Source organism: Strigops habroptila, chromosome 9, assembly GCF_004027225.2.
Source record: "Strigops habroptila isolate Jane chromosome 9, bStrHab1.2.pri, whole genome shotgun sequence".
Lineage (NCBI taxonomy): Eukaryota > Metazoa > Chordata > Aves > Psittaciformes > Psittacidae > Strigops > Strigops habroptila.
In genome coordinates this window covers 9,778,856-9,805,314 of record NC_044285.2, presented here as the reverse complement: position 1 = coordinate 9,805,314, position 26,459 = coordinate 9,778,856, and the positions used below count along the sequence as shown (strand labels likewise).

General features: G+C 35.1%; 1 protein-coding gene across 2 annotated transcripts in view; it reads left to right on the top strand.

Annotated features, from left to right (window-relative positions):
- Nucleotides 1-26,459, top strand: part of EFL1 (elongation factor like GTPase 1) — an 80,653-nt gene that overhangs the window by 34,380 nt on the left and 19,814 nt on the right. For both annotated transcript variants that reach the window (XM_030498309.2, XM_030498310.1), the window contains 3 exons: nt 16,477-16,608; nt 19,045-19,192; nt 23,098-24,101. In XM_030498309.2, coding sequence (XP_030354169.1) covers nt 16,477-16,608; nt 19,045-19,192; nt 23,098-24,101 — 1,284 coding nt within the window. The remainder of the gene's footprint in view (nt 1-16,476; nt 16,609-19,044; nt 19,193-23,097; nt 24,102-26,459) is intronic.

Here is a 26,459-nt window from a genome sequence, read left to right as displayed (position 1 = left end):
TTCAATTTCTATCAATTAAATTTTTCTGCTTCATTGCAAAGGTAGAAAATTCATGTTCTAAAAGGTAGTTGTAAATTGTAGGTATTTCTCATAATATCCAGTCATAGTATAATTCAGGGCAGGTAACTAAATAAAAATGTAGCTGGAATCTGTCTCATAGGTATCATTTAGGCTAGACTTTTACTTAAGTGGGGAATTGCACTGAAGTGTGTAAAAACTTACATTAAATCATAACATTATTTGTTTGGATAATCTTTGTTTTCTGTGTCTTAGGAATATATTTTACATGCATCTCTGTTCCTAACATAGATTTTCTTGTGTACAGTGCTGTTTCTTTATCCTTTTGCAGTCTCAGTCAGGACAGTGTGCTTTTCCCAACACCTCCTTAAATAACAAAAACTACCTGCCTAGATCATGGTATTAGTCTTACAAAGGATTTTCATTTCTGATATTTATTAGTGCTGAAATATACCATGTGTAACTTAGGGGGTGGAGAAGAAATTTGGACCTAGAAATTACAGTTTAGTTGTCTCAAAACGTTATCCTCTCGGTGCCCTGTAGGAGGCACTGAATGAGTGGTAGATAAAAAGAAGTTTTTCTAGGCAGTCCAGGTTTTGTTGATTAAATAGAGTTTGTTGCTATTTTTGCATAGTTCTTGATTTCTGAGTAATTTCTCTGAAATATTACCTTTTTCAGCTTTAGTACATCGGGAAGTTGTTCTATGTATGTGTGTTTTTTATAATTCTCCTGAATTTGCAATGTTCTCTATTTCTCTATAATCCCTTTTTGAAGGTTATTGCAAAATTGAAGCTCCTTTACATGGCTTTGGTTGAATAAGGCTTTTTCCCTATCTCTGTATTTAAACCAATATCCTGTGAACAAAACAGTTCTAAAGAAAAAAGAATAAAATTGGTGGTTTTCTTAATTTTTCATAGAGTTTCAGTTTCTCATGATATACACACAACTGATAAGGATTATATTTTAAGTTTAATATCACATTATTTCAATATTCAAAGCATTTGCATTATGATATTGATGAGAATTCCTTGACAGATTAGAGTAGTTAAGGAGTTGTCATTTAATTTTCCATATGTTTCTTTACAAGAAATGGGAATAGGAATGAGGTAACTTGTTTTATCTTTTAAACTGTTTTCTTATTCCCATTTAATGTGAAGCCTGAGGGCACCGTTTTTTGTACAATACAAAAATGTGTAGATATTTCAATTTTAGGTAAAGATCTCACATGGATTCACAGCACTGTCACTAGTGAAAACTTTGGATTATGGTTTTTAATGTGCATTTCTTCATGCAGAAAATCTACAAATGTTTTGACTCCAAATTAATCTCACAGAGTATTCCAAAAGCCAAAAATCTGCAGTCAATGTGGTGCCTACTTATTAGCTCAGCTTGGAAATACTGTACTGGTTTCAGACGCAGTGTAGTGTTAAGTAAAGCCACTGTCATGAAAACGTATTGTTTAGCTTCCTTTTTTTTCCTTTGATACTTCATTTGTCCTGAGACAAGCTACTGTTTTTATATGACAAAGAGATGGGAAAATTCTCTGAATGTTTCCATAACTTTCATAGCTACACTAATTGCCTGCTACACAGAGTAATAGCCAGGCTGTGGAAATTAGACTGGACCTCCCTCAGCTGTCTTTGGAGTGTTAACGTGGCTCTGAAATCTACCCTTCCACTAAGCTCCCCACCCCAAATGTTAGTTTAAACCTCCTGTTTTCTCTTTGGATCTCTGCCTTTCCTTCTGTTGCTCTACCTCAGCTTTTAATTTTGATTACCTTAGTTATCCATGTCAGTAAAGTAGGACTATATGAGAATATTTTAGTTAACCACAACCTTAGCAAATGCACAAGCTCTTCTCCTAACTGGCATTGTTTATGCAATATAAACCACTAATCCATGAGAGCAATTTATTTGAATGTGTTTTAACTTCCTGTTGGAGCACTTCCTAATCTTAGCCAGGCCTCCTGTGTAACAGGGGGGGGATACATGCTTCCACACCCACATGTGAAGAAGTGCTTGTCTTATTTTGTAGTAGACCTAGTACCTGTAATATACAGCATTCTTGCAATAAATACCATCTGTGGTTGTGAAATGCCTCTACTTCTACATTTGAACTAGCCACAAAAGCCTTTTATTACTTTATATAGTTATCTTTTGCTCCCATTGTCTGTTGTCACTAAATTTTCTTCAGGGAATTCAGAAAAAGCACAGAGGGGGTTCAGTGAGGGCATGGGTGTTTGGGTGAGGAAGACCAGTTTGGAATAAATTTTGGACACAAACATGGTTGCAGAGAATCAAAATCCTTTGTAACAAATGGGAAGGTTGCAAAGTCAGGAGATTATTAATAAAGGCTGTGTTTTAGTGAGTTATTTTCTAAATATTTTCCCCAAATTTTGATGTTGTTTCATGCTTCACATTAAATTGCAGAAGTGTTGTGAGGGTTGTTTGGCCTGTATCAGGGTGTGAGTCACGAAGTTGGCTTTGTCTGGTTTGTGAACTGTGGGGGGGAGTTAAGGCAGAGCTATATTTAGGAATATCAACTGATGTCAAACTGTGGAGCACTGCTAAACAACAGTGTTAAAGGGGCAGCACTGGATAGTTTAGGCTCAAAGTTTAGATTGTTTGTAGTGGTTTATCATTTAGTAAATAATTGGAAAACCTGATATTTACTAGATAATATCAGGAAAACCTGATAATACTAGAAGTATTATTCTGCAGAGGCAGCAAGCCAAGCAGTGTGAGTTTCAAGTCCATTTGTACTTATCTAGTAGTAGCTATTCTAGTTGCATTGTCAAAACTCTATGAATTGACAATAACAATCATAGATAATACACTTTTACCTTATGTGTTTCATAATCTGAATTTATAAAAAACTATTTATAAAGAATTGTTTAATTCCAGTTACAGGTAGATAAGGGTAATGTTTGAGAGACTGTTACTATTGAGTTTTTGTCTTAAGATGCAGAACAGCTGCTGACTTGATTTTTTTTTTTTTTTTTTTTTTTTTTTGACATTTTGCCTAATGCTAATTCACCTAATTTGGTAGTGAACGTTTTATATTGCCATCTTTGTTTTTGGGCCTGCCTATGTGAAGACAGTGAGATTGCAATAGGAAAACTGCAATGAATTTCAGGACCCCTGTAGAGATGTGAGTCAAAGCTTTTCCGTACAGAATGGAGATTATTTTTGTCATCCTAATGAATTTGAAGTGGGCAGGTTTTTCTGAGTTTTTTTTCTAGTGTTGGTGTAAGCAAACTATTATTGACTTGAATGTGAGCAGACCTGAGCCAAGACAAGGTACTGGTAGGGAAATAGAAAAAATGCACACTGGAATGTATAAATTTATACAGTTGTTCAAGTTAGTGTATGGGGGATAAATCAGTTTATCAGTTACTGTCATTTTAAGCTTCATTGGCTAAAGTACCGTCATTGCCAACTTTGATAGAAGCCTGTTTCGGTGACTAATTGGATTTCTGAAACATAATATTGAGCAACAAATACTCATTTAAATACTTGGTGTTTTCCAAGTGTCATATGCTAAGATTTGCACAAATCATGCTTTATGCAATATGAAGTATTGGGTCACCCATTGTGCGTTGCATGACTGTGAACCCATTGGTCTAACTGAAAAGGCAAACCTGCTGGTAGTTCTTGTTACGTCACTTACTGCACTTAAACATCAGCAAAGACATTCAAACCGATTCCCCTCTCTTTAGTCTTCTGGAGCTGTTTGGGACAAGGAAGTTCAAAGCACATGTGATGAACTCCAAAGACAGCCCGCATGGTTCATTGATGCCAAGAGCTGTGTGTTGAGAAGCTTTCAAAATAAGACCTAAAATATTTGGAATCCTGATGGTTACGTTTTTTGGAGCTTTTCCACAAAGACTGTTCTGTGACATTCAAAAATCAAGTCCTCTGAGCAGCGGAACTAACAAAGGCTGGATTCCTGTGGACTGGTGTCCTTAAAATCCTCAGGTTCCCTCTAAGCTGTGTGTCCCAGTTGGCCAGCCAGGATGTGCGTGCTGGTCACCAGGCAGCTGCTTCCAAGCGGGGTATATAATGAGCGTGTTTTGCCTGCTCTTTTTTCAGTGAGCTCACCAATTTTGGTCTCCCTTCAGTACTTAGCCACTGATTTTTACATAACTTGTGGAAACTTAATTATATCTGAACCCTCTCCTCTCTCTCACTGGTAAACTTAGTGGAAGTTGACAACATGTTTAAAAGTTGTTGAGGGGAGACTGTGTGATTACAGGAGTTGCGTTTACTTTGGAAATGAGACTAAAATCATACTCCATTTTTAACAGATTCTTTTGTGTACATAATCCCATCAGGAAGTATGACATACTGTGTTGGAAGCGTTGCTTCTCAACCAAAAAAAGTCATTTGAGTAATCAGCCGTTTTTAGCAGAAATGCTTTTCATTTTTAGTAGAAAAGGTTCATCTACCCTGAAGTCTTCCGAAGCATTTAAAGCTGATACATAACAGTGGCAAACAGTCACGTTTCTTTTGTTCAGAAAAGCAGCTGACTTTCTGTGATTTAAGGTTTTGATTTGTCTTGAAGCAGCAGCCGAGCCACTGCTGCTGCTCGTGGGTGATATATGACACCATATCTGTGGGTTCTTCTGCTTAGTCAGCAAAATGTTAACCCACCTGACCTAGTTTCTGAGAGGGTAGCACTGTGGAATAGAGGCAAATTAACTTGTTTCAGAACCATGAGGAGTTAGCTGTGCTTTCTGCATGGGTGGGAGAGGAAAAAATGTCTCTTAACTAGTTTTATAAAACGTTGATTGTTAAACCTGTACTTCTGGTTGGCTTCGTCATGCCATAGGAGTGTCAGAATGATTAATATGTTGATTTGCCTTTTTTTATTTTTTTGGACACCATGTCAGAAGCAGTGTCTCTTACAAATGTATTAATGCTTTCTTAGTTGAGGGAGTGAAAATTGGGTGAGAGGGAAAATTGCCTTTTTATTAGATTAGTTTTACTCTGTTTATTCAGTATTGTGAATTGGCTCACCCAGAGTTTGACACATGCTGGTGCTGGGAAGCCAGAAGCAGGGCAACTGGCTGATACATCACCCTATCTGTATTTGAGATAGTGTTCTTAGACTGTCTTTCGGGGTGGGGTCTCTCTTCCTTTTATCGTGTAACGCAAATGAAGCGGTCAGTGACTGGTGTTACTGCTATTGAAAAGGAGGTTAAGCACTAAAGGTTTTCCAGATGTGGAGATGTTAAAGCTCCAAGCTCCCTTCCTGGTATCTTTTGTCAGCATGAGGCTTATGCCTGTTTTTAACAAATGGTGAGAGCAATGTTGGGGAAGTTCTCATTGCCTGTAGACCGGTGGGATGTAAATAAAATTAAATCTTATTAGTTACTTATTTGCAAGGGGGCCTTAAAATTAAGATTAGTTGTATTTAATTTCTCCATTTTGAAATAGAGGAACATTTTACAGTCCAATTCAATTATGTGGTCTTCTGCACTAGTCTTAAGAATTCTCATATCTTAGGAATGATCTATATACTTTTTTCCCATTTTCTTCTTGACCTACAGCTAATAAAAGTTAATATGTTGCAGTATTTTAGGAAGTTAAAGTTATATGGACTATGAATTACAGTAATAACTCTCAATGTTACATTAACTGAAGCAATCAGAAATTTGGGGGGGGAAATAACAGATTTTTCCTTTACTTAGGGAGAAAATATTTGGGGGCATAAGGAGTAGCAGTCTTAATTTTTAGGTATTGTTTTATGTTTTAAATCAACGTGATTTTGTTATGCTTAGTTTACACAAATGCAGACTGCCAGAAATACTTAATGTGAAGGTGACTTGTAAAATTAATGATTTAAGCATACTTGTAATTTTGTGGAAAAATAAGATTTATTTTTTTTTCCTTTATTGCTGTCACAAACCCCCTGTTTTAACCAGAATAATGAAGGGGCTACAGAACAGTTACTTTAGAATTGTATCATTTTGTATTTCTTAGGTATTTTTGTCAATAATTAATGTGTATGTTTTCAAATAACTTTCTGGAATTCTCTCCTTTCACTAAAAATTTGTCACTACTTGATTTGATGGGTTTGGAGCATATCTCTGCCTTTCAGTCCAAGATCAGTATTAATGGCCCAGTCCTGGGTTTTCATGTGGCAATAACTTTTTTTTTTTTTTATTTGAATGTATTTTCTGTTTATTTTGGAATATATTCTGCTATTAAACTGGAGAGTATGATAAATAACTCATTATTACTAACTTCCTATGCTGCTGATATAACAAGTGTGTTTAAGGCATCCACTGTTCCCTCTCGTGCCATCTGTTTGTGCACCCCTTATGTCAAATAGTCCTAATCTGAGGCATTGGAAAGGTGCTTTCTTTTGTTAGAATCTTTCTTCTGATTAATTAACCCCCAAAATGTTATTGTTTGTGATGACAAATGAGCTACTTAAAGGTTTCTTTTAGCTTGAAGTCAAATTATTCTTCCTTATTATTCTTTATCATTCTTTATCCTTCTTGAAAATTATTGTATTTAAAATAAACATCAACTTGTGCATAATGTAGACTGAAACGATCCATTATTCATGGTACTTTGGAACATTTCAAGCCATATTTCCCAAGGCAACAAAATAATCAGGCAGAAATCACTTGCAGGCAGATGTAATGGGGGGCGCAGGGGTTGCCTTTAAAGGGAAGCATTAGGCATTGGGTCAGGTCTTGGAAAATTTAGTTTTATTTAGTTAGTTGCATGTCTTACAAGTTAACAGACTAAATGGTCAGTGACTCAGTAGGGCATTTCCCACAGGATATTGTACACATTTGGTAATTGGTATGCTGCTTCTACTTGTGATGTCTGAAATATCGTAGTAACTGAATAGTCTATCTTTGCATTTACCTGGTGTATTGAATGATGAAGGCTTCGTATTTTCTTTAACTGATGAAATGTAAATCAAGTATATTGGGATTCTACAGTTACACTAATTCTAGGATCAGCACAAGGATGGACGAAATTTAATGAGCTTTTAAACTACCTACCATTGTCTTTTGTAATTGGCACTTCTGGTAGTAGATTCTAAATTCCCCATGTACCTAGGATATGGAATGCAGGACTTGTAGCAATATGTTCATGTAGCTTTTTCTAGGCAAACATGACAAAACCTCCAAGACTTCTACAGATTAAAATTAATTCCTTGCAAGATCAGTGCCTGAAGGCCTCATTAATTTTAACACCACTTATAATTGATTCTGGGAAGTAACAGATGTTACTTATATTTTATAATCTTCAATTTAAGAAAACAGAATATACATGAAGTCTGCCCATTTTCAGGACACGTTACTAAAACTGAATAAAAACTAAAATGGCATTTTCTCTTAATGATCAGTTGGTTGTTAGACTATGCTATAACTAGTCTGATTTATGAAGAAATCATTTGAAGTTATTGATCTATTAGCTGAGATTAGTTAATTTGCTCTGTTGTGGCAAGCATTTGGTCAAGAAGGTAGAATTCAGTTTGCTGTGTGCTCAAAAAACCCTAATGAACTTTAGATCTTCACTCGCATCTAGCCTCAAGTAATATCATAAAAATATTAAAATATTGTATGGGGTTTTATTTCTTCCCAGTGTCTAATTAAAAATTAATATTTTAACTTTACTACATTGTTAAGTAGAAAGTCTTTGCTTCCCTCTCTTCTCCTGTAATGTTAAATGCTTTTCCTGCACAATCTGATAGAGCACACTTGATTCAATGCTTCGCCTTGCAGCCTCTGGATGCTGCCTGACCCTTCCCTTCCTTCAATGTAGGTGAAATGTTTTACGAAGATTTTAAGCGAGTAAAGTGAGAAGTGATTGTGTTCATTAATACTTATGATCTGCAATATGTTTATGTTACAGACATAAAAAAACAGGATCCATTTTTAATAGATTTCCAGAACTGAGCATGTGTGCTTAGCTGACGTTATTAATGGTGGTCCCGCAAAAGACTAGAGATAGGATTTCTTTGCTTTTTTTCTAATATATACTCAGTAAGCCAGACAGGTTTATTTTAAAATATTTTTCATTTTTCTCCTTTTTAATGTCAAAAAATACAAGCAGTATAAACTCTTGTCTTTGCTAGAGGACTGCTGGAACATAGAGATTTGTCTTGTTCTGCTACTTTGAGGGTGAAAAATCTTAGGTCTTTTAGTATATGTTCCTTTTGCAAACTTAATTAAATATTAATATCAAGACTAACTAAAGTATTTTACCAAACATGTCAATGTTTTCTTAGGTTTTGTTGACTTTTTTCCATGGATAAGATTTATTATCAATTTATAATTATGTACAAAACAGCTTTATGATGGGTCAATAGCCCCATCTTTTTCTGTCTTCTGCAAGGCAGGTAACAGGATTGTAGCTGAAGTCTTAGAGAGTTTCAGTATAGGAACTATAAACAAAAGAACTTTTTTTTTTTTTCGTTAAATAGTTTTCTCATTGAACCAGTAGAACTCACGAGTAGATGACCAGCATGTGTTTATCTGTGTCACCATATAGGGAGGCTTCTTAGAAATAGCCCGAGCTACACCTGTGAGGCATTTCTCACCTGCAAAAAAAAAAAAAAAGTATTTTCTTTAGAGAGCATAGTTAATGCTTTGCTGTCTGGAAGGCTTTCTTTTTCCTTAAAAGTTTGTAGGGAAAAATTTTTTCCCTTGCATAGGATGTTCCATATGAATTCAGCTGATCTTTTTTCCCAGTATAATATGTGATTTCATGAATATATTTACAAAAGCACATTTACTACTACTAATAAAAACCCCAACAAATCATCATTTCAAAGGACTTTCAGATTATCAAAGTAAATATGTTGAAACAACCATTCCTAAATTCCATTTGTTTGGGACAACAACCATGCTAAACTGCCTCTGAAGTTCTGGTAGTCATTTAAAAAAAGAAATTTAAGTAAACTCAGATGTGTTGTTGTCAGGTCAAATTAAAATCATTTATTCAAAGTGATTATAAATCTAAAATTTGGTTTGTGTTTCAGAAACCCTTGAAGAGTTTTGTATGGTGCTAAATGCTTTCCACATGCAGTAATGGAAGTATTAATTTGATATACAGGCTAACTGAAGTGAGTTCCAGTGTCTATGTAGTCACATGTACAAAGATCTGACCACATATTTACTGTTGTTCAGTTTTGGTGCTTTCATGTGATGTCAAGTTGAGGGGTGTGTGAAAAGGAATTATAATGTGTGGGCTCAGGCAGCATATGTTGCATGTATTCTGCTGAACAGATCTACTAACATTCTTATAAAACCACAAAAGGGACCCGTTAGTGCCTTTAACAAGGATGCTTTACAGTTAAAAGATCAAAGTAACTTAAATTGGAGTAAAGATTTGGTTTTTACTGTTTGTGAAGGTACAAGTGCGTTGATTTCAAAATACATAAAGAGGAATGGGGTCGGATTACAGATCTAAGCATGAACTTTCTTTTTGAGTTTCTGTGCTAAAATTAAGTTTAACCACAAATATTTAAAAATCAGGATCATTTACTTCAGTTTTCAGCTTCAAAAATTAGTATGGCATGACAAATGAAATAATTTTGTAGCATAAGAAAAACATCATTACATCTGAAATACTTTCATCTTCTATATTTATTTGCCTCATTAAGCAACTTAAGGAAATCAATATTTCATCTTGACTACACCTATTTGTAAACCCAAAAGTCAGATTTGGAATGTTAACTGAATTTGTGTTAATTCTGCTTACTTTAAGGTAAATATATATTTTAGCAAGCAAATTCCTGACTTGGCTTTGGTCTCTGCTTTTTCACAAAGACTTGAGGGCAAATAGATCTCTATCCATTCCCTTTATCATTTTAAAGATGTTACTGTTTAATGTAAAGGGGGTTTTGTCGTTTCCTTGGAATTGTTTATAGTCTGAGAAAAGTATAGGAAAGTTCGTAATTACAATTGTCAACTCAATCAACAGTTAGGAAACGTATGTTATCATGCAGTCTAAGTACTTAAATATATGGCATTTTTTTCCCCAAAAAATCTCAGCAGAACATAAATGATACTTGTCTACTCATTAGATATTTGCAATCCGCTTAAAAACTATAATCTTGCAATAGGAGATGTTAGCAGAACGTGCTATTAGATGATATTATTGCTTTCCTTGGAGTTCTATAAGAGCAGACAGTTTTGTTCTTTAAACTGCTAGTCTTTTTCCTAAAAGAACTCAACAGGGTGCCCAAGCACTTTTTCATCTTTTACTACTTGATGATTCAGTAGTAAAGCATTGAGATGCTTCTTGTGTCAAAAGTTGTTTATTGCATTTAATGTCTTATGGCATGATTGTGTCCCTTGGGGAGAGGGAATTTTGTTATAACATTATTAATAATATGGCTGAGTTTACTCTGATCAGAAAGTTATGCTCAGTTTGCCCCCAAAGTGCTGTGAACCTAAAAGTAACATTTTACAATAAAAACTATAACTTAACACCTTGTATTAAGAAACTGAATTATGTTTCTGCTTGTTAATCTCTAGCACATATTTAGGTAGAAAGGGTTTCTTTGAAACTCATGAAGAAACTGGGACAGATGCTTTGACAGTCTTCAATACTGGTGACTTTTAGAGATTCAGCTCAAAAAAACACATTGGGAAAGAGGAAATTAAATACAAAAGAAAATGTTGAATTAACCTCTTTTTTGTTAAATGATTGGAAAGTCCTGAAAACAGCTGAAATCGTGTACATACTTTACAATATTCTGTTTTCCATACAAACAATTTCACTGGCCTCAGAAGCAAGCAAGAACAATTGAGGGGGAAGTGCACAATTACAGATGAGGAGGCTCACGGGCAATCTGTGCTAACATGTGGTGTGTATTATAGAAGAAGTTGATGAAATCTCAGCTAGAATGTGGTCTGTGTCTTGATTTACATTCCCTTCCCTTCCAGAAACATTTTCTAATATAGAAAGGTCAAGTTCTGCCCTCAGATGTCTCTATGCACTGCCCATGAGACTCTGGAGAAACATGCTTAAAATCTGAGGCGATAAATGTATAATATGAGGTATTCTTAAGCCATAGTAGCTACTTGTCCAAAGTCCCTACAGTTATCATCATTTAATCCCAGTAATTTGTAAAACATTTTAAGATTCCTGAAATAAAAAGGCATATTATTGTAACAGAGTTTAATCCCACCAGAAAGCCAGTTTCCTCTAGCAAAATCTCTCCTTTTTTAAAGCAGTATTAGTCACCCTAATGAGTAACTGTGCTAATGGTATAATCTTTTCTAGGCTTATTCTAGATATTAGGAAAAAGAGAATTCTGTGAATACATTGAAGGAGAATGATGATTGATATGGAATTATTTTCATTATTTTTTATATTTAATATTTGGCAAATATATTTTTCCTTTCTATGTGTTTTAGTTGGCTTTTAGCCTATTTAAGAATAAACTGGAAACATCTAAGAGCTAATCATATTTTTAAGATTTGTGAATTTATTTTCTCATATGTGTTTTTTAAAGCACCTTTTAAAAATACTTCTTTTCAAGTGTCTCTCACTGGGGACGGAAAAAAGGTATTCATGTTACTGCCCAAAGAAAATTATAGAGATCTTAGTCTGTAGACTCCCTTTGAAACAAAAGGTACATGGTCATTTTAAGAGTTCAGATTGTGTAGATTTACAGAAGTTCACATCACACCTCCTTTTACATGAATTACAAACGAGCTTGCATGGTCTTTCTTCACTGATATTAGTTTAATGCTTGAAGCATTTAAACCAGGAGGCTTTGCATATTGTAAAGTCTTAATCTTTCTAAACAGACAATGTTGATAAGAAATGATGTATTTCAGTGGAGGCAGAGTCTTACTGGGAAGATTAACGTTTGCTTTTTGCTTTACTTAGTTCCTTACGGTGTTAGTCCAAAGCTTGACATGTCTCCATTCCAGAGCAGCCATGGATTCTTAAGTGGTGATATCGTCAGTGAGAGAAGATAAAGATCCACTGAACTAGTGTGCTGAGGCTAGTAACAATGTGGCAGAAGTTAAAATTTAAACAGCTTTCATTCTTCTTTGTTTGATTTTCATACTGAAAAGTAAATTATTTCCTTATCTGATTGAAAAAGTTATGTGTGGTGGTGGTGTTTGTTTCATTTTTTTGCATCTTGAAAGAATATTAACTGCTAAAACTAATTGCATATATCTTGAGGTTGATCTATTATGTGTTCAGATCTTTATAGCTCAATTCAGCTGGAAAAGTGTACTCTATCTTTAAAGGTTGCAAAATGATTGTCTAAGGTGTAGTGGTTACCAGCAAGACATAGAGGGGAAAAGTAAATGGAGGCTTGTCTTAAATCTCCTACTCCTTTTGAAAATTTCACTTATGGAGTTCTTAGCTATTTTTGCCATTTAGTTTCTATTACATGGGAAAAACACTAGTGATACAAATAGGTATATACTTTAGTATTCTTCTAGGGCAAGCGATAGAAAGCACTCAACAAAAGAAGGATCATTGTAAATCTCATGTTTCTTCATCTGTGTAATAATTTTCCCTAAGGTACACCATAATTCAGTCTACTTTTAAATGACAATCAGCCAAACTCAGAACATCTTTCTTAACATTATCTCACAGACTTTTAATGAGTTCCATCCTCTATTAAGAGGATATCTTATTTCCAAGTTACAGATTGACAATTGCTGTTGAAATAATACATTTAATACTTTCAAATAGATTTATTGTTGGTCACTGTGAATGATTTGTCAGAGTAATCTGAACATAGTCTGTGTAAAAAGCAACTGGTTACATTTATAGAAGTGTGGACAATACTCTTAGTATATGCTAGCAAAAATCAGTTTGATACATGTAGGATTAGCTTCATTAGGACAAGAGAGATAATTTGTAAACTTTTAAAAATTAAATCTCCACATCATATTTGGAGTCTTGCCTGTTTCTTTCATAGGTAGTATCAAGTTTGTAGAACTAATGCTACTCTGTCTGGGTGTTTTCATCTGAGTGTTAAACTTTGTAAAATTACCTTTCTTTCAGTGAAGTCCTTGGGACATAGAGCCCTGGAGAGTGGTATTTTCCAGTGCCCGTTATTATTCAAGTCCAGTTGAGTTCAGGCACTGTGTTTATTTATTAACCAGTAATATGTAGGAGCTAGTTCAAAACAAAAATGTTACTCTGCAGTAGGAACAAAGCATTTAGATAATGAATTTAAGAAAAAATAATCTAATCTCATACTTACTACCAAATCTCAGATGGTGTTCCTCAGTAGACGTGACTTTTCATCATGGGTAGCTTGCTTTATAGTTCTCTACACTATAATCCCCTTAATCTCAACAGGACTATGCACAAGAGGAAGATACAGTTACTTATAGTAGTAACTGTTTAGTAGATATGGCTCTTTGCCTTACATTATAAAATCTGCAAAGGTGATTTGACTCCTGACTGCGAAGAAAAGGCTTTGCTACCAAGTGCAATGTTAGAAGTAGTTACACATGTACCAAACTAGGGTACATGAATGAAGGGTTTTTAATAAGCTCTTGTGTCTGAAGTTTATATGCTCTCCTGAACAGTCAGAATTCAGCATCTATTCTTTTGTACAGAGATGAGGTGGCATACCACAGGCAGAGTTAATAAAAAGAAGCAGTTTCCTGATTAATACTCAGGTTTGAAAATTCCTATAGACATTTCTAATTTCAGCTTCTTTTTAAAATAAATGAATAAATAAAAGCAATGTACTATAAACTGCCTACCAGTGTGCATGTTGATTTGCGTGACAGACTGCATACTTAGTCAATTAGGTATTCTTTGAGAGATGACTATTGTACATCTCAAACATACTTGCCAAGGCTTTTTAGTATTTCACAAAGGAGCAGTAGTGCATCTCCCCTTCATTGCTTAAACAGTTTTTCCTTACCTTTGGGTCCTTTCTTTTTGAAAATTATTGTACTACAAAAAGAAACGTAAAATGTGTGTGTTGCAGTGATGTCTGTCTTCAAGGGCTGAACAGGACAAAACCAATTGTACCAACTGTACTAGCTACTAGGAAGAAAATTAACTCTATCCCAGCTGAAATGAGGACACAAATCTTAAAACAAGAGGCATATTTATAAGCTTAATTTTGGAGTGGCTTTTCTAAGCCCATTCACATAATTAACATATTAATACACATTTAAGATCTGTGATCTCAAGTAGTATGTGTAAATTTCAGTGGGATGAACAATAAGTAAGTTTAAAATTTATGAATTCTTCCATTGACATATCATGTGGTACTTTGGAATCAGTTATGTTACATCTTCTTCTAATGTTATTCTGAAAATATATTAGTGGTTACTCTATCATATTATGTAAAAATGTGTCCAAGAACCTTTAATCATTATGGATTTTTTTTTTTTTTTTTTTTTTTTTTTTGGCTAAGATTCATTACTAAGAATTTGTAAATGAAATAGATTCATTAGGGCTGGACACTGCTCTGCCAGCTCATGCAGTTAAGCAATTAAAACACTCAGGTTGCAAGCCTAACAGATCTTCATGAAACCTGACAGATTTATTTTTTTTTTTATAAAATATTATTGTTGCCAGACACTAGTATAATTCATGGGTTTTTCCCTTCAAATGTGAAACAAAAGAGCAGAGAGCTTTAAGTTTTCTTTATGGTAGTAAGAGTACAGTAACGTGTTAAGAAGAGAGCGAGTCTATCTGAAGTAAGATTTAGTATCTTGATGTCTCTGGTTCACATTACACTGTGAAAAGAAGCTGTTCACCTCCCACTCTAAATCATTTTCTTTTTACCAGCTGGAGAAGATCAGAATAAAATGGGCCCATCCCTTTCTCAGTCCCTGGTGGTGATGATGATCCAGCATTTGTTTTTCATTCAAACCACATGTTGAATAAGTGAAAAAGAGGAAATACATACTGGTCATAGGTCAGGTGCAACACAGAGTTTATACAGATTTATTTTCTTCATAGCATCTGCTATCCTGCATTTAAAGCCATTGAATGCTGTTCTGCTTCCAGTTAGTTTAAGGCAGGTTTACTTAAATAGTGACATTTTAGGTTTTGGCATATCCTTCTGGCCAGACATTCAGCCATCAGAGCTGTAGAAATGTCCTGATTCTGCAGATGATAGCTCTGCAGCAGACTGGCTCTTCAGAATTTGAACTCCCTCATGATCTCATAGGGTGGAAGCTGACCCTCTTTATTTCTTGCCTCAAATAAAGACGACTAAGCCAAAAGAAGAACTTGGAAAAGTATTAGGGTGATAATGAGGAGCTGGGGTTAAGAACTTCTCTGCTTATCACTACTTGGGGATGTAGGAGAGAATGAGGAGAAAAGAGTGCAAATAAACTGCAATGTGCAATTGCGAATTTAATTTTTAAGCAGGTATACATTATGAGCTAAAGGTTTCAGTTTTCTCATAATAAGTTACATGTGCATTTAATTTATACTCCGTTAGAAGTACTGCAATGCTCATTGCTTATGATTGAAGGAGAATCAGGAAAAGTGACTGTATATATCAATATCAGCTTTATTTGTTGGCTTTATTACTCAAACACTTCTGGTAGTGTTTTTATAGCACTGACTAAATTATGAATGATGTCCTGTTGGTTAGGAATTTGAAGGCAATAATTTCAAATTGTCTTAAGTGTGCCAGCCAGCCAAGGCTAAATATGCATTTACAGCAGCTACTTTGCAGATTTATAGCTAATTTTTTTTCTATGATTTTTTTCTTTTCATTACAATTTAAGCTCAATTTTCTCCAACTTGCCAGCATTATAAAATATATTGGGATTAGAATGAATAGGTTGCTATGTCATAAATTAAATTTTACAACGTTCAAGTTACAGAAAAGGGGAATCCCAAATGGGCATAAGGGAGGTGGGAAGGAAAGAAACTAAAAAAGAGGCATTCTTCACAGTAAGAGTAATTAAGCACCGGAGGAGCTTGCTGACAGAGGCTGTGCAGTCTCCATCATTAAAGATTTTTAAAACTAGACTGGACCGGCCCCTGAGCAACTTGATGTGACTTTGAAGTTAGCCTTGCTTTGGGCTGGAGGTTGAACTGGAGGTTGGACTGGGTGGCCATTGGAGGGCTCTTGTAGTCTAAATTTTTCTAAATTTAAACCAGCAAAAGTAAGTCTAAGCTGTACAAAGGATTGGACATATTAGGAAAAAAGTCCTCATGTCCTTTCTGTTCAGAGCCATAAATACGCCTTTTTACAATACAGAGGGAATGCAATGGGAACTGTGAGACTAAATATCAAATGTCACTCCAGAGACTTGAGTTACCCAGATTGTGAACAAATATTTTAACAGATACTTTATATGAACAGTGAGGAATTTTTGAATCTGATTGTTGTAATTAGAAGAAGTTCAGCTTTTTTTTTTTTTTTTGTTTTAACTTGATGATCATGTCTTTAGTCTCATTGAATATGACAGTGGGTAATTTTTTGTTGTTTTGTTATTCTTTTTCCAATTTCTATTAGGAATAGGAGGCCTGCAAGATTTTGTGCTAAAGTCTGCAACACTCTCAACATCACCAGCTTGTCCACCATTTACACCTCTCAACTTTGAAGCTACACCGATTGTGCGGGTAGCTGTTGAACCGAAACATCCAAGTAAGTTTAAAGGAGCATGGGGATAGTAGTGTAAATTCATTGTGGTAGCAATGCATTTTCCCACCCTTAGTGATCTGGCTAGTTTGTGATCTATTCACTGAATAAGAGACTGACCCAGTATAAAACAAATATATGTTGCCTAGAGGGCTATACTTTCTTGTTCTGGGGAATTCTTCTAGCTGGCTAGGTCATGTATTAGTAGATAAGGAGATACAGAAGACCTTGTCATGCCCTTTATGGCCCATGTTCCACAAGTAAGACCTTACGTGGTGCTAAAGGTTCAGTATTTTACTGTGAAGGTTTTTCCCTTCTTCAGACATTCTTTTATGTTATATCATTAAGCTCATGGTACAGATTTGCAGCACTGCTTCTAATTGATACCTCACCACCACCAGAGAGTAGTATATCTCTGGCTATATTTGAATTTCATCCCAATTTCTATCTCTTGTTGGAGTGTTAGTAGAACCAAAATAACTGGCTTTCTGTGCACTTACAAAATTCTCTAACACTAGGATTACATGTTTTTTTGAAAGTGATTGAACAGCTTAGCACCTCTTTGTCCTGTGTAATCATATGTTGTGCATCCTGCATTTGTTAAAGCAGTTTTGAAAGTATTGGAAATTACTGGTTCTACTGAGTAGAGCATTAAGTTGAAAATGTTAAAGGAATGTAATTGTAGAACTACTGACCGATTTTGAAGTAATTTTTTTTCTGTAAGGAAATGAAGCTTTATCATTCTTACACCATTGCTTTATTTCTCCTCCCTGGTAACTTCTGAATCTATGGTTTGAACTAAATTTGTTAGAGGGATGGAAGTCTCAAAGGTAGCTACACATGCAATACTTTCCTGAAAATCAGCTGCTGCTTGCAGTAATAGGAAGACAAGCAAAATTTGGCCATTGCAGACTTAACTCGAAGGCAATCAATTGTCCAGTGAGCTGCGTATAGTTGTGAGGTGGCTGTAGCACGTTGTGACATATGGGTGTCTTGGATTTCCACAGCAAAACTACTCCACAACTGCATCTGCTTATTTAGAAAAATGACTCAAAGAAATACAAATTATTTCCGTATGTATATTTTACAAAATTACTGCATATCTTCACATTCATGTCAAAATCTTCCTGAATGGTTCCCATAAGCTCTAAAAGGAAAAAAACCCCAACCTGTTCTTAGTGGGCTTAAATGCAGAAGACAGGGTTGAAAGTGTTCAACTGTGTTGGCCATGGGAACTAACTGTGTTTTTTTCCACTTACTGTTTATTTTTACATCTGTTTTTGAGGGATACTTTTCTTTTATACCCTTACAAGCTTAGCATTAAATATACAGTATCATATTTCTTTCAATAGTCTCCAAGTGAATGACAAGTTCAATGTCACTCTTCCTTCTGAATATGAATATGCATACCTACAAAGCCTGTGGATATTCTTTACCCCATATGTAAAGTAAGAAAAAGGAATCATAATTAATTTTTTAAAATTAATATTAATTATGAAGGGCTGCTGACATGAGGCGTTTATGCATAGCTTTGATGTAATCTAGCCAAATTTGATTCAGCTGTGGTTGTTCATTCTCCATTAACAAGGTGACTCTTTAAACACCTTCATTTTAGGGACAGCTGTGTTTTGTTTCGCTGAAAAGCTCTCACATGCCTGATTTTTCCCTTTTTCGGGTTGTAAGCATTAAAGCTTTTCAGTGGCTTCTAGATAGTTTAAACCTGTCCTGTGCTACATTTGCTCTTATGCCTTTTAAGTGATCCATATGGAATCATTTTTGCTTTTGTTTTAGTAAAGTTAACATTATTATTTATGTCTTTGGAGCATTTGAAGCATTAGCAATTTACAGGTTACTACACTTAGCCATGAAAGATTGCAAAGAAATACAAGTATTTACTGAACGATGACTCTAAACAGTTGTAATAAATAAGAAAGGTTTTATCCCTTGATAATTTGTGAAAATGAGGAGTGAGTTCCTGATATTTTTAATCACTTCATATTGATAACAAATTTTTTTATTGGTTCTGAGCTGTTTATGAGCTGTATCTGGAGCTGATTGTATATAAGGAAGCAAGATAACATAGTAGCTATCTTGATACTCTAAACCTATTGTAAAACTAGGTAAAACAAAAATGTGCAATCAGTTCAAATGTGTGCAGTGGTTATGTTTGTATAATGCTTTATCATCAGCACATAAACTCTTAGTGATAAATCATGAGTGTAGCTTGTGCCTTCAGTTGCTGCTCTTAAACCATACCACACTTTGTGACATGTAATCAGAAACTGGGCCATAGAAAGACCTCAAAACTTCGCTGAAAGTATTCCTGAAATAAGTATTTTTGTTTAGACTTCCCTAAAAATGAGTGTTATTATTTCTCACTTTATCCTACTTCAGGTACTCCTCGTTAAATATTACTTTGTTAATAATACCTTATTTTGCCAGGTGATATGCCTCAGCTGGTCAGAGGAATGAAGCTTTTAAACCAGGCTGATCCATGTGTCCAAGTTTTAATCCAGGAGACAGGAGAGCATGTGCTAGTGACAGCAGGAGAAGTTCATCTTCAGCGCTGCTTGGATGACCTGAAAGAAAGGTTAGAGGGGCAAGGAGGAAGACATATTTTTAGTTCAGTAGGTGTCTGGTGTATTTCTTTGTCAGATGCATATCTTTGATTTATATTCTAGTAAAATAGAAGCTTCATCCACCAGTGATTTTACCACTGGATCATAAATGTAACCTTTTGTAGCTATAAAATTACTTGCAGGTGGGCAGAAGCCACTAGCTCATCACTTCTATACACCTTACACACCTTATGGGCACTTTCTAGAACTCATAAATTGCAATAGGTTCAGAAGTCCAATTAAGAATGTAATGTACCATTTGTACAAAATAAAAACTGAGGGGAATCATTTCTGAGTAATGAAGTCTCAAAAATTAGAAAGCACCAAGACCAAAATTGCTCGTGCACACTCTATCCCATTCCTTTGCTCTTCACATTTATTTTTTTTATTGTTAATCTGTTCACTTATTTTTGCAAGCATGTATTTATGTTTTTTTGCAAGCATATATTTATGCATTTAGTGTCGTCTAATGTTTCTTCAGATGGTAGAACAGTTGTCAGATACAGTCCTTTCCTATAACTTCGTTTACTAAAAAAATTCTAGTATTTCTGTCCATGTGCATTTACTGTTGCTGTTGTTCTAAACCAGAAAGCTGGTTGAATGTTTGTCTTGCTGTACACATGTCCTTTTCAGTTAGTATCAGACAACAGTAACTTCTTACAGAAGCTAGACTGGACCAGTTATAAAATTTGATGTATGTTTTTGACAGTTATCCTCGTTACAACTTAGTGCAACACATTCTTACTGCTTTTAAAAACACAGTATTCCGTATTGATACTGTGTTTCAAATAAGTTGCTTTACAGCTCCTAGGTTCATACAGTCCTCAGTGCAAAGACAGTTGCTTCTCATGGCTCAATTACATAGACTAAATCTGATGAGTTGCTTTTCTAAGATACCAGTACCTGTGATTTCAGGTGGCAGTAGTTGTGGTTTTATTGCAGGCAGCTATTCAGCTGTAGGTACTGCTAATTAGAACTGAGGCTTGATACTGAATAGTAGCTGGTCAAAAACTGATTACAGCAAAATATTTCAGCTTCAGAATGAGATAGAGCTGAAGTATGAGTGTTCCTGAATGCATTGTATTAGCCCCACAGATGTCGATGTAATCATGTAATTCATCCTTTAAGTCATGCATACTGGAATATAATTTTTGCTAATTTTGATTTTGAATGTAAACTATAACAGCATGAAAATCTAACTGCATCTCCTTTACAGGGATCAGTGACTTATCCTTGTCTGGAAACTAACTTCATTTGTATAATAAAATAGTTCTATATAAACATTCATTAGCAGGAATGTTGTATAAATAAAGGTAAATAACATCAGGGCCTTAGAAACACATCATTCCAATTATGGTCTTGTTTTCTCCACGTGTTTTAAAACCCGAGTGTAATTCAGCTGGCAGTGTCTAACATTATTTTTTATGTCTTCATACCCAAATGATAAAACAAAATCCATTGTCCGTTGATCTGCTGCTGGCTTGCTATACCACAGGTTGTAATTGTAGCAGTGAGGTAATGACCAGTAGAATATAATTTTTATAGATTAAATAGCTAGAAAAAGCTGTTACAAATCTTTGAAGACACGCGATAACTATTGTACCAGTGGTAGGAATGTTACATTTCCCAACAAGGTGTTTCCTGGGAGATTTTGCTATGAGACCGTTTTTCCCCCCTTCAGATGAGCTGAAAAATACAGGCTATTTTCCAAATCTGCTGGGAAGCTTTCAGCATTCCAGTATCTTCAGCTGAGTTAAATCCAGAATGTATTTGAACAAAATGCTGATAATGTGTACTTAATAAACATCCATTTCAGAGTGCTAAAGAAACAGGGGTTTGCCATGGTGCCATTGGCAATTTTCAGCTCCTGTGATTACAGTAAACAGATAAAATACCATACAGGATATTTTGAAGTCATGAAGTTGTACTTGAAGATAAAACAGGTGATCCTTTATGAATAAATATAGAGATGTTTATAACAAATCTGCACTTCCTAGCTGGGTGGTAAAATAACACATTGGCATATTCAGATGTGAAGCTTTTACTTTTAGAGCACTTTAATCACTAGTAATTAATTTTCCTCATCTTGTGAAATACCTTTTAAAGTGGTATTTCAGAAGGTTTTCCTGCAGAGTACTCACTTCAAGACAAATAATAAATACGAACTAATGTGAAAAAAATTGCTGTTGGTTAATAGCATTGCTGCAAACAATGTATCAGTTCCTTAATAATCAGATTTTATCACTGTTATAAATACCAATACTACAACATTGCTGAAACCTCTGTCATTTTCCCTTATTGTGGTCTGCTGTTCTTGATTTTTCCTAAATGTTTTTATCTCCAACACAGGTTTTCCTCACTGTGTAGGGTATTTCCCAGCTTAGTTTAAAAGAAAAAACGAAGCTTCTTAGGTTGTATCTTTAAACTCTTGACCCAAAATAATTCCTTTAAAAATTGCTAGTGCTCTTGCAAAGCAGACTATAAATTATTTATATTTAAACAAGCTGAACTGCATTGGTAAGATTTTTTTTTTTTTTCCTCCTTTCTTTTGGCGTGGAACATAACCAAGATCTTCGCCTACTGTTTCATACCCCCTTTTTTTTTTTGTGCTTTCTGTGGTCTTTTAAAGGCAACGATTGAATTTACCTTTTCTTCATGAGTCCAAAAATAAGATTCATCCACAATATTAAAAATGCTTGTTGTCTTTCATCTGGAAATTTTACTACCCTTGAGAATCTTCCAATATAAACTCTTCTAAAAAACTGAAAGCGTTTAATGACCTGAAATAATAGGGTTTTCTGGTATCAAATTGATAGTTTAATCTTTGTCTGTAGTTAATGGTCAATTTATTTTAATTATCTCCCATAGTTGCTTTTATATTTTAGTTTTGTATAAAGCTGTACTCACATAAGTAACTTCATAAAAAAAGAACTACTTAGTTTTCATTGAAGTGACTGTAGAAGATAACACTACTTGGGGTGTATGAAGGAGAGGGACTGTGTTCTGCTTTATAGCAAAGGCTGCTACTAATGACAGATCTATACATGAAATGATGGCGTAATTCTGTAACCAGTGTTTCCCTATCTGGTGATGCTCAAGAGTTAGCTATTTCACTTGAAATTTGTTCGTTCCTAGGTGTTCTTGATCTGAACCCACAAGGTTATAGAACCATGACTCCACGCTTCTTCACAAAAGCCTGCTCAGCTTACCCAGTGCTTCATCTTTTGAGAGCATCTCACTCTAAGAACAGATGTACTGGTTCAAACCAAGTGTCCATCTTGGTCAGTACCATGTCTGCAGCAGTGCGGCCTAGAGCAGATGTCTGGGGAAGAGTGAAAAAAGAGTAACTGTAATGCTTTCCTGGGCCTTAATCATTTTCAGTTCTGGGCCTGTTGTGATTTGATTGTCAGTTAATCCTCATCAGCCTTCCCCGTGCCTTTCATGATTTTGTAGACCTCTGTTGCATCCTTGAAATATCTGAAGGCTGCTTGTACTATCATACCTTTGATCATCCTTATTCTCTTTTTTTAACCCTAGTTTTATTGTATCTCATTTGGGGGGAGAGAACACCAGCACATAGTTACCAAGATGTGTGTGAACCAGTGATTTACACAGAGGCACAGAGTGCTCTTTCTTTTCTTTTATTTTCTTCAGTTCCTTTCCAAATCTTTATGAAGATGTAAGAGACAACACTTCCTTCTTGAAGCACATGAAGTTTTTCAGAGTTTGAGTTTGGAATGCATTACTAGTAATCTGTGTTGCAATCAGATTTATTCATGAGCATCTGTTCCATGTTAAGGCCATTGCTCTACCTCTCACCCCCAAGTTTAAAAGTCTTTTTAAAACTTTAAGCTAATTTTTAAACTTTATTTTATAGGTTTGCAAAGGTACAGATTAGTGTATCAGCACCTATTATACCATTCCGAGAGACAATAACAAGACCTCCGAAAGTTGATATGGTGAATGAAGAAATAGGAAAACAGCAGAAAGTTGCTGTTATACACCAAACAAAAGAGGACCAAAATAAAATTCCTGAAGGAATCCAGGTTGATTCAGATGGGCTGGTTACGATATCTACTCCGAATAAACAAGCTACTCTCAGCGTAAGAGCACTGCCACTTCCTGAGGAGGTAACTCGACTTCTTGAAGAAAATAGTGACTTAATTCGAACTATGGAACAACTCAACACATCTCTGAATGAAGATAAAAAAAAACATGAGATAAATCAGAAGACTATGGATAGGATCAAGGAATTCAAACAGAAGCTGGAGCAACATCTGCAGGGAAGAAAGTGGAGAAATGCTGTTGATCAGATATGGTCATTTGGACCACGGAAGTGTGGGCCTAATATTTTGTTATATAATTTTGAGGGTTATAAACGGTCCGTGTGGCAGTGCCTTGGGAATGCTGTGAAAGAAGTGAGTAAATACAGAGACTTTGATAACAGCATAGTAAGTGGATTTCAGCTGGCTACACTCTCGGGTCCCATGTGTGAAGAGCCCCTTATGGGTGTTTGTTTTGCAGTGGAAAAATGGGAAATAAATAAAGTTGGAGAGATTCCTTCAACTAATAGTCAGGATTCAGAGGAATGCGATGCCATAGAACATAACCAAAATGAAGATACTGCTCTAACAAGCAGTTGCACTGATGAAGTTTGCAGAGTGAATGAACACCAGGACAGCAGTCAAAGTGTTACAGAATCACCTGAGAAGATTAGTAAGCACAAGGGAGAAGTTTTACTTGCAGATTGTTACGGTCCCTTCTCTGGACAACTGATTGCCACCATGAAGGAAGCATGTCGTTATGCTTTGCAAGCAAAACCTCAGAGGCTTATGGCAGCAATGTACACGTGTGAAATTATGGCTACTGCAGAAGTTTTAGGTAAGACAGACAAAATAAACTTTTGTCAAGAATTTGCTTTCTTAGTTCCAAGGTTTTATAAATTAGATTGAATCAGAAAGTATAATGGTTGAAAGTATAATGAATTGGTTACAAGTTTTGTCAGAAGTTTTTTATAGTTCTCAGTAGTAGTGCAGTGCTTGTAGTATTCGTACTATTCTGAATGAAAATTTAGCATTCTTCTTGCTTATCTGAAACATACATAAATAGCAATGCTACACTTCTTTGGAAGCGCAAGATTAAAATGTTGGCTTTTTATTAAGTTTTTGTAATACCAACTTCAGTAAACATGAATATTAATATTGTGTCTCATAATTATGCATTAGTTCCATGAAGAGATGAGGAAATATACCCTGTTTGTAAAATAAGTGCAGAATCTTAGTAAATGCCATTTCAAGATGTTTTATGTTAATATAATCAATATATAAATAAAATCAGGAAGAAGAGAGGATCTCACTGTTATAGTCCCATTGGTAATTTTTTAAATTTTTTTTTTGGTAGCATCTGTATCCTTCTGGTATGCAAGTTGCTCACTTTGCAAACCCAGTGCATACAAATTTGTGTCACTTGTATTACCTTACCACTTATGCCTACTTAAACTTGTTTTAATGACCTACTTACAGTGCCACTCAACTTTCCCTAACATTTGTTCTTGGAGTTTTCCATGGGAGTTGCTTGCATGCGGAATCTGATCCAGTGCACCAAGATATTCTTTAAAACTAACTTCCATTGCATTTAAGCTATCAGCTAATTTACTTTAACTATACTAATCGTGAGAGAAATTATAGTATATCCCACATAGAATAATTAAAGAATTATTATTTGTTATAAAACCCCCACTGTTGTGCAGAGAAGCGTAATGATAGCAGTTACACAAAACAAATTGGTTCAAAAAGCAAAATTTACAATTGCATGTAGTGAAAAGAGATGCCTTTTGAATGAGCAATTGTTTTGTATAGATGCATGGTCCTGTTCTGTTCTGGTGGTTCTCTTTAGCAGGCTTGGCAAAAGGTGTCCTATAGTAAGCTTATTAGCACCTTACCTTAAACTAGAACTTACTATGATGTAGAACTCCTGCATTTCGAACTGTCTTTAATTATTTTTTAACAATTAAGAATGCATATTAAAATTAGGCTTCGTAACATTGCACATCACTGTTCCAGGAGCACATTAGCACAACACTTCTGAATCTCTACATAAGCAATATATCAATTTTAAAAACACAAAAACACTGTATAAGCTGGTTTTGAGAATGCCTACTCCCAAAGAAGCATGATTGTTTATAGTGATGTAATTAACACGCATTGGCTCATCAATTGTGCCGTAAAACCAAATGGAAACATGGCTTCCTAATGTTCGTGTATATATATTTAATGAGTATAATTTACGGCTCAGACATGCAACCAAATTAGTCCAGTCTAATGAATGTGAGTTGTGTGGACATGCACTTAGGTCATTACAAATTCATGGGTTTAATTTTTATTGTGGAAGTTTAAGGTAATAAATTGCATCCTTACTGAGGGAAGTGAAGAGTATGGATGCTAACCTATAAGACTTGGCAGTGGACATGTGATAAACCACTGGCTTTTGTTACTTTATTCTTCCAGTTGGTCTTCCATTCCTTGATACTCAGTTGAGTTTAATATATATTGTCATATTAATCAGCTTGCTTCTAAGATGTTAGCTTCTGAGAAAGCTAGTTCTTTTATGTTTGTTGTTTCAGTATATAAAGCTCTTCCCATCAGTCTTTTCTGACAGTTTCTCCTCACTGGAGCTGAGGAGAGGAGCCTGGAAAGAGGAAAGCAGAAATGTGTTGGAAGTGTGTATGTATTCAGTTAATGGACCTCGAGTTTAGGCTTGGGTCTTACATACACCCGATGTTTCCCAGTAGTTTGTGTTTTGAGCATCTCATTTCAATTTTTACACAATCCTGCTTTATGGAAGTTCTGTGTAAACTCATGAAAGCTGAATAATATTCTGAAATAGTATCACATGTTTATTAGCTTTTGCCTGTGATATTGCTACCTTTTGAGGTTTTCTTCCCTTCTCTCTTTTGTGTTCTGGACACTGAAAGCTAGACTGTCTTTTCATTTTGCTGATACCAGTGAAACTTAGGGAAAGGACTTTATCAGAATCTCTTGTAGCTTTTGCTTTTGGATTTTGATAGCAATTCTTGTATCTTTATTTTTCTTTAAATGAAGTTATGAAAATTTTAGATCACAGCATTTTTAGGGGGCAGTTCGCATCAATTTAGAGTATTAACATTTGTGTGAGTGAAAACATGCAGATTTCAAAACAGAAAAGCAGCTCCTCCTTCCCTTTTTTCTAAGTTTATGGTGA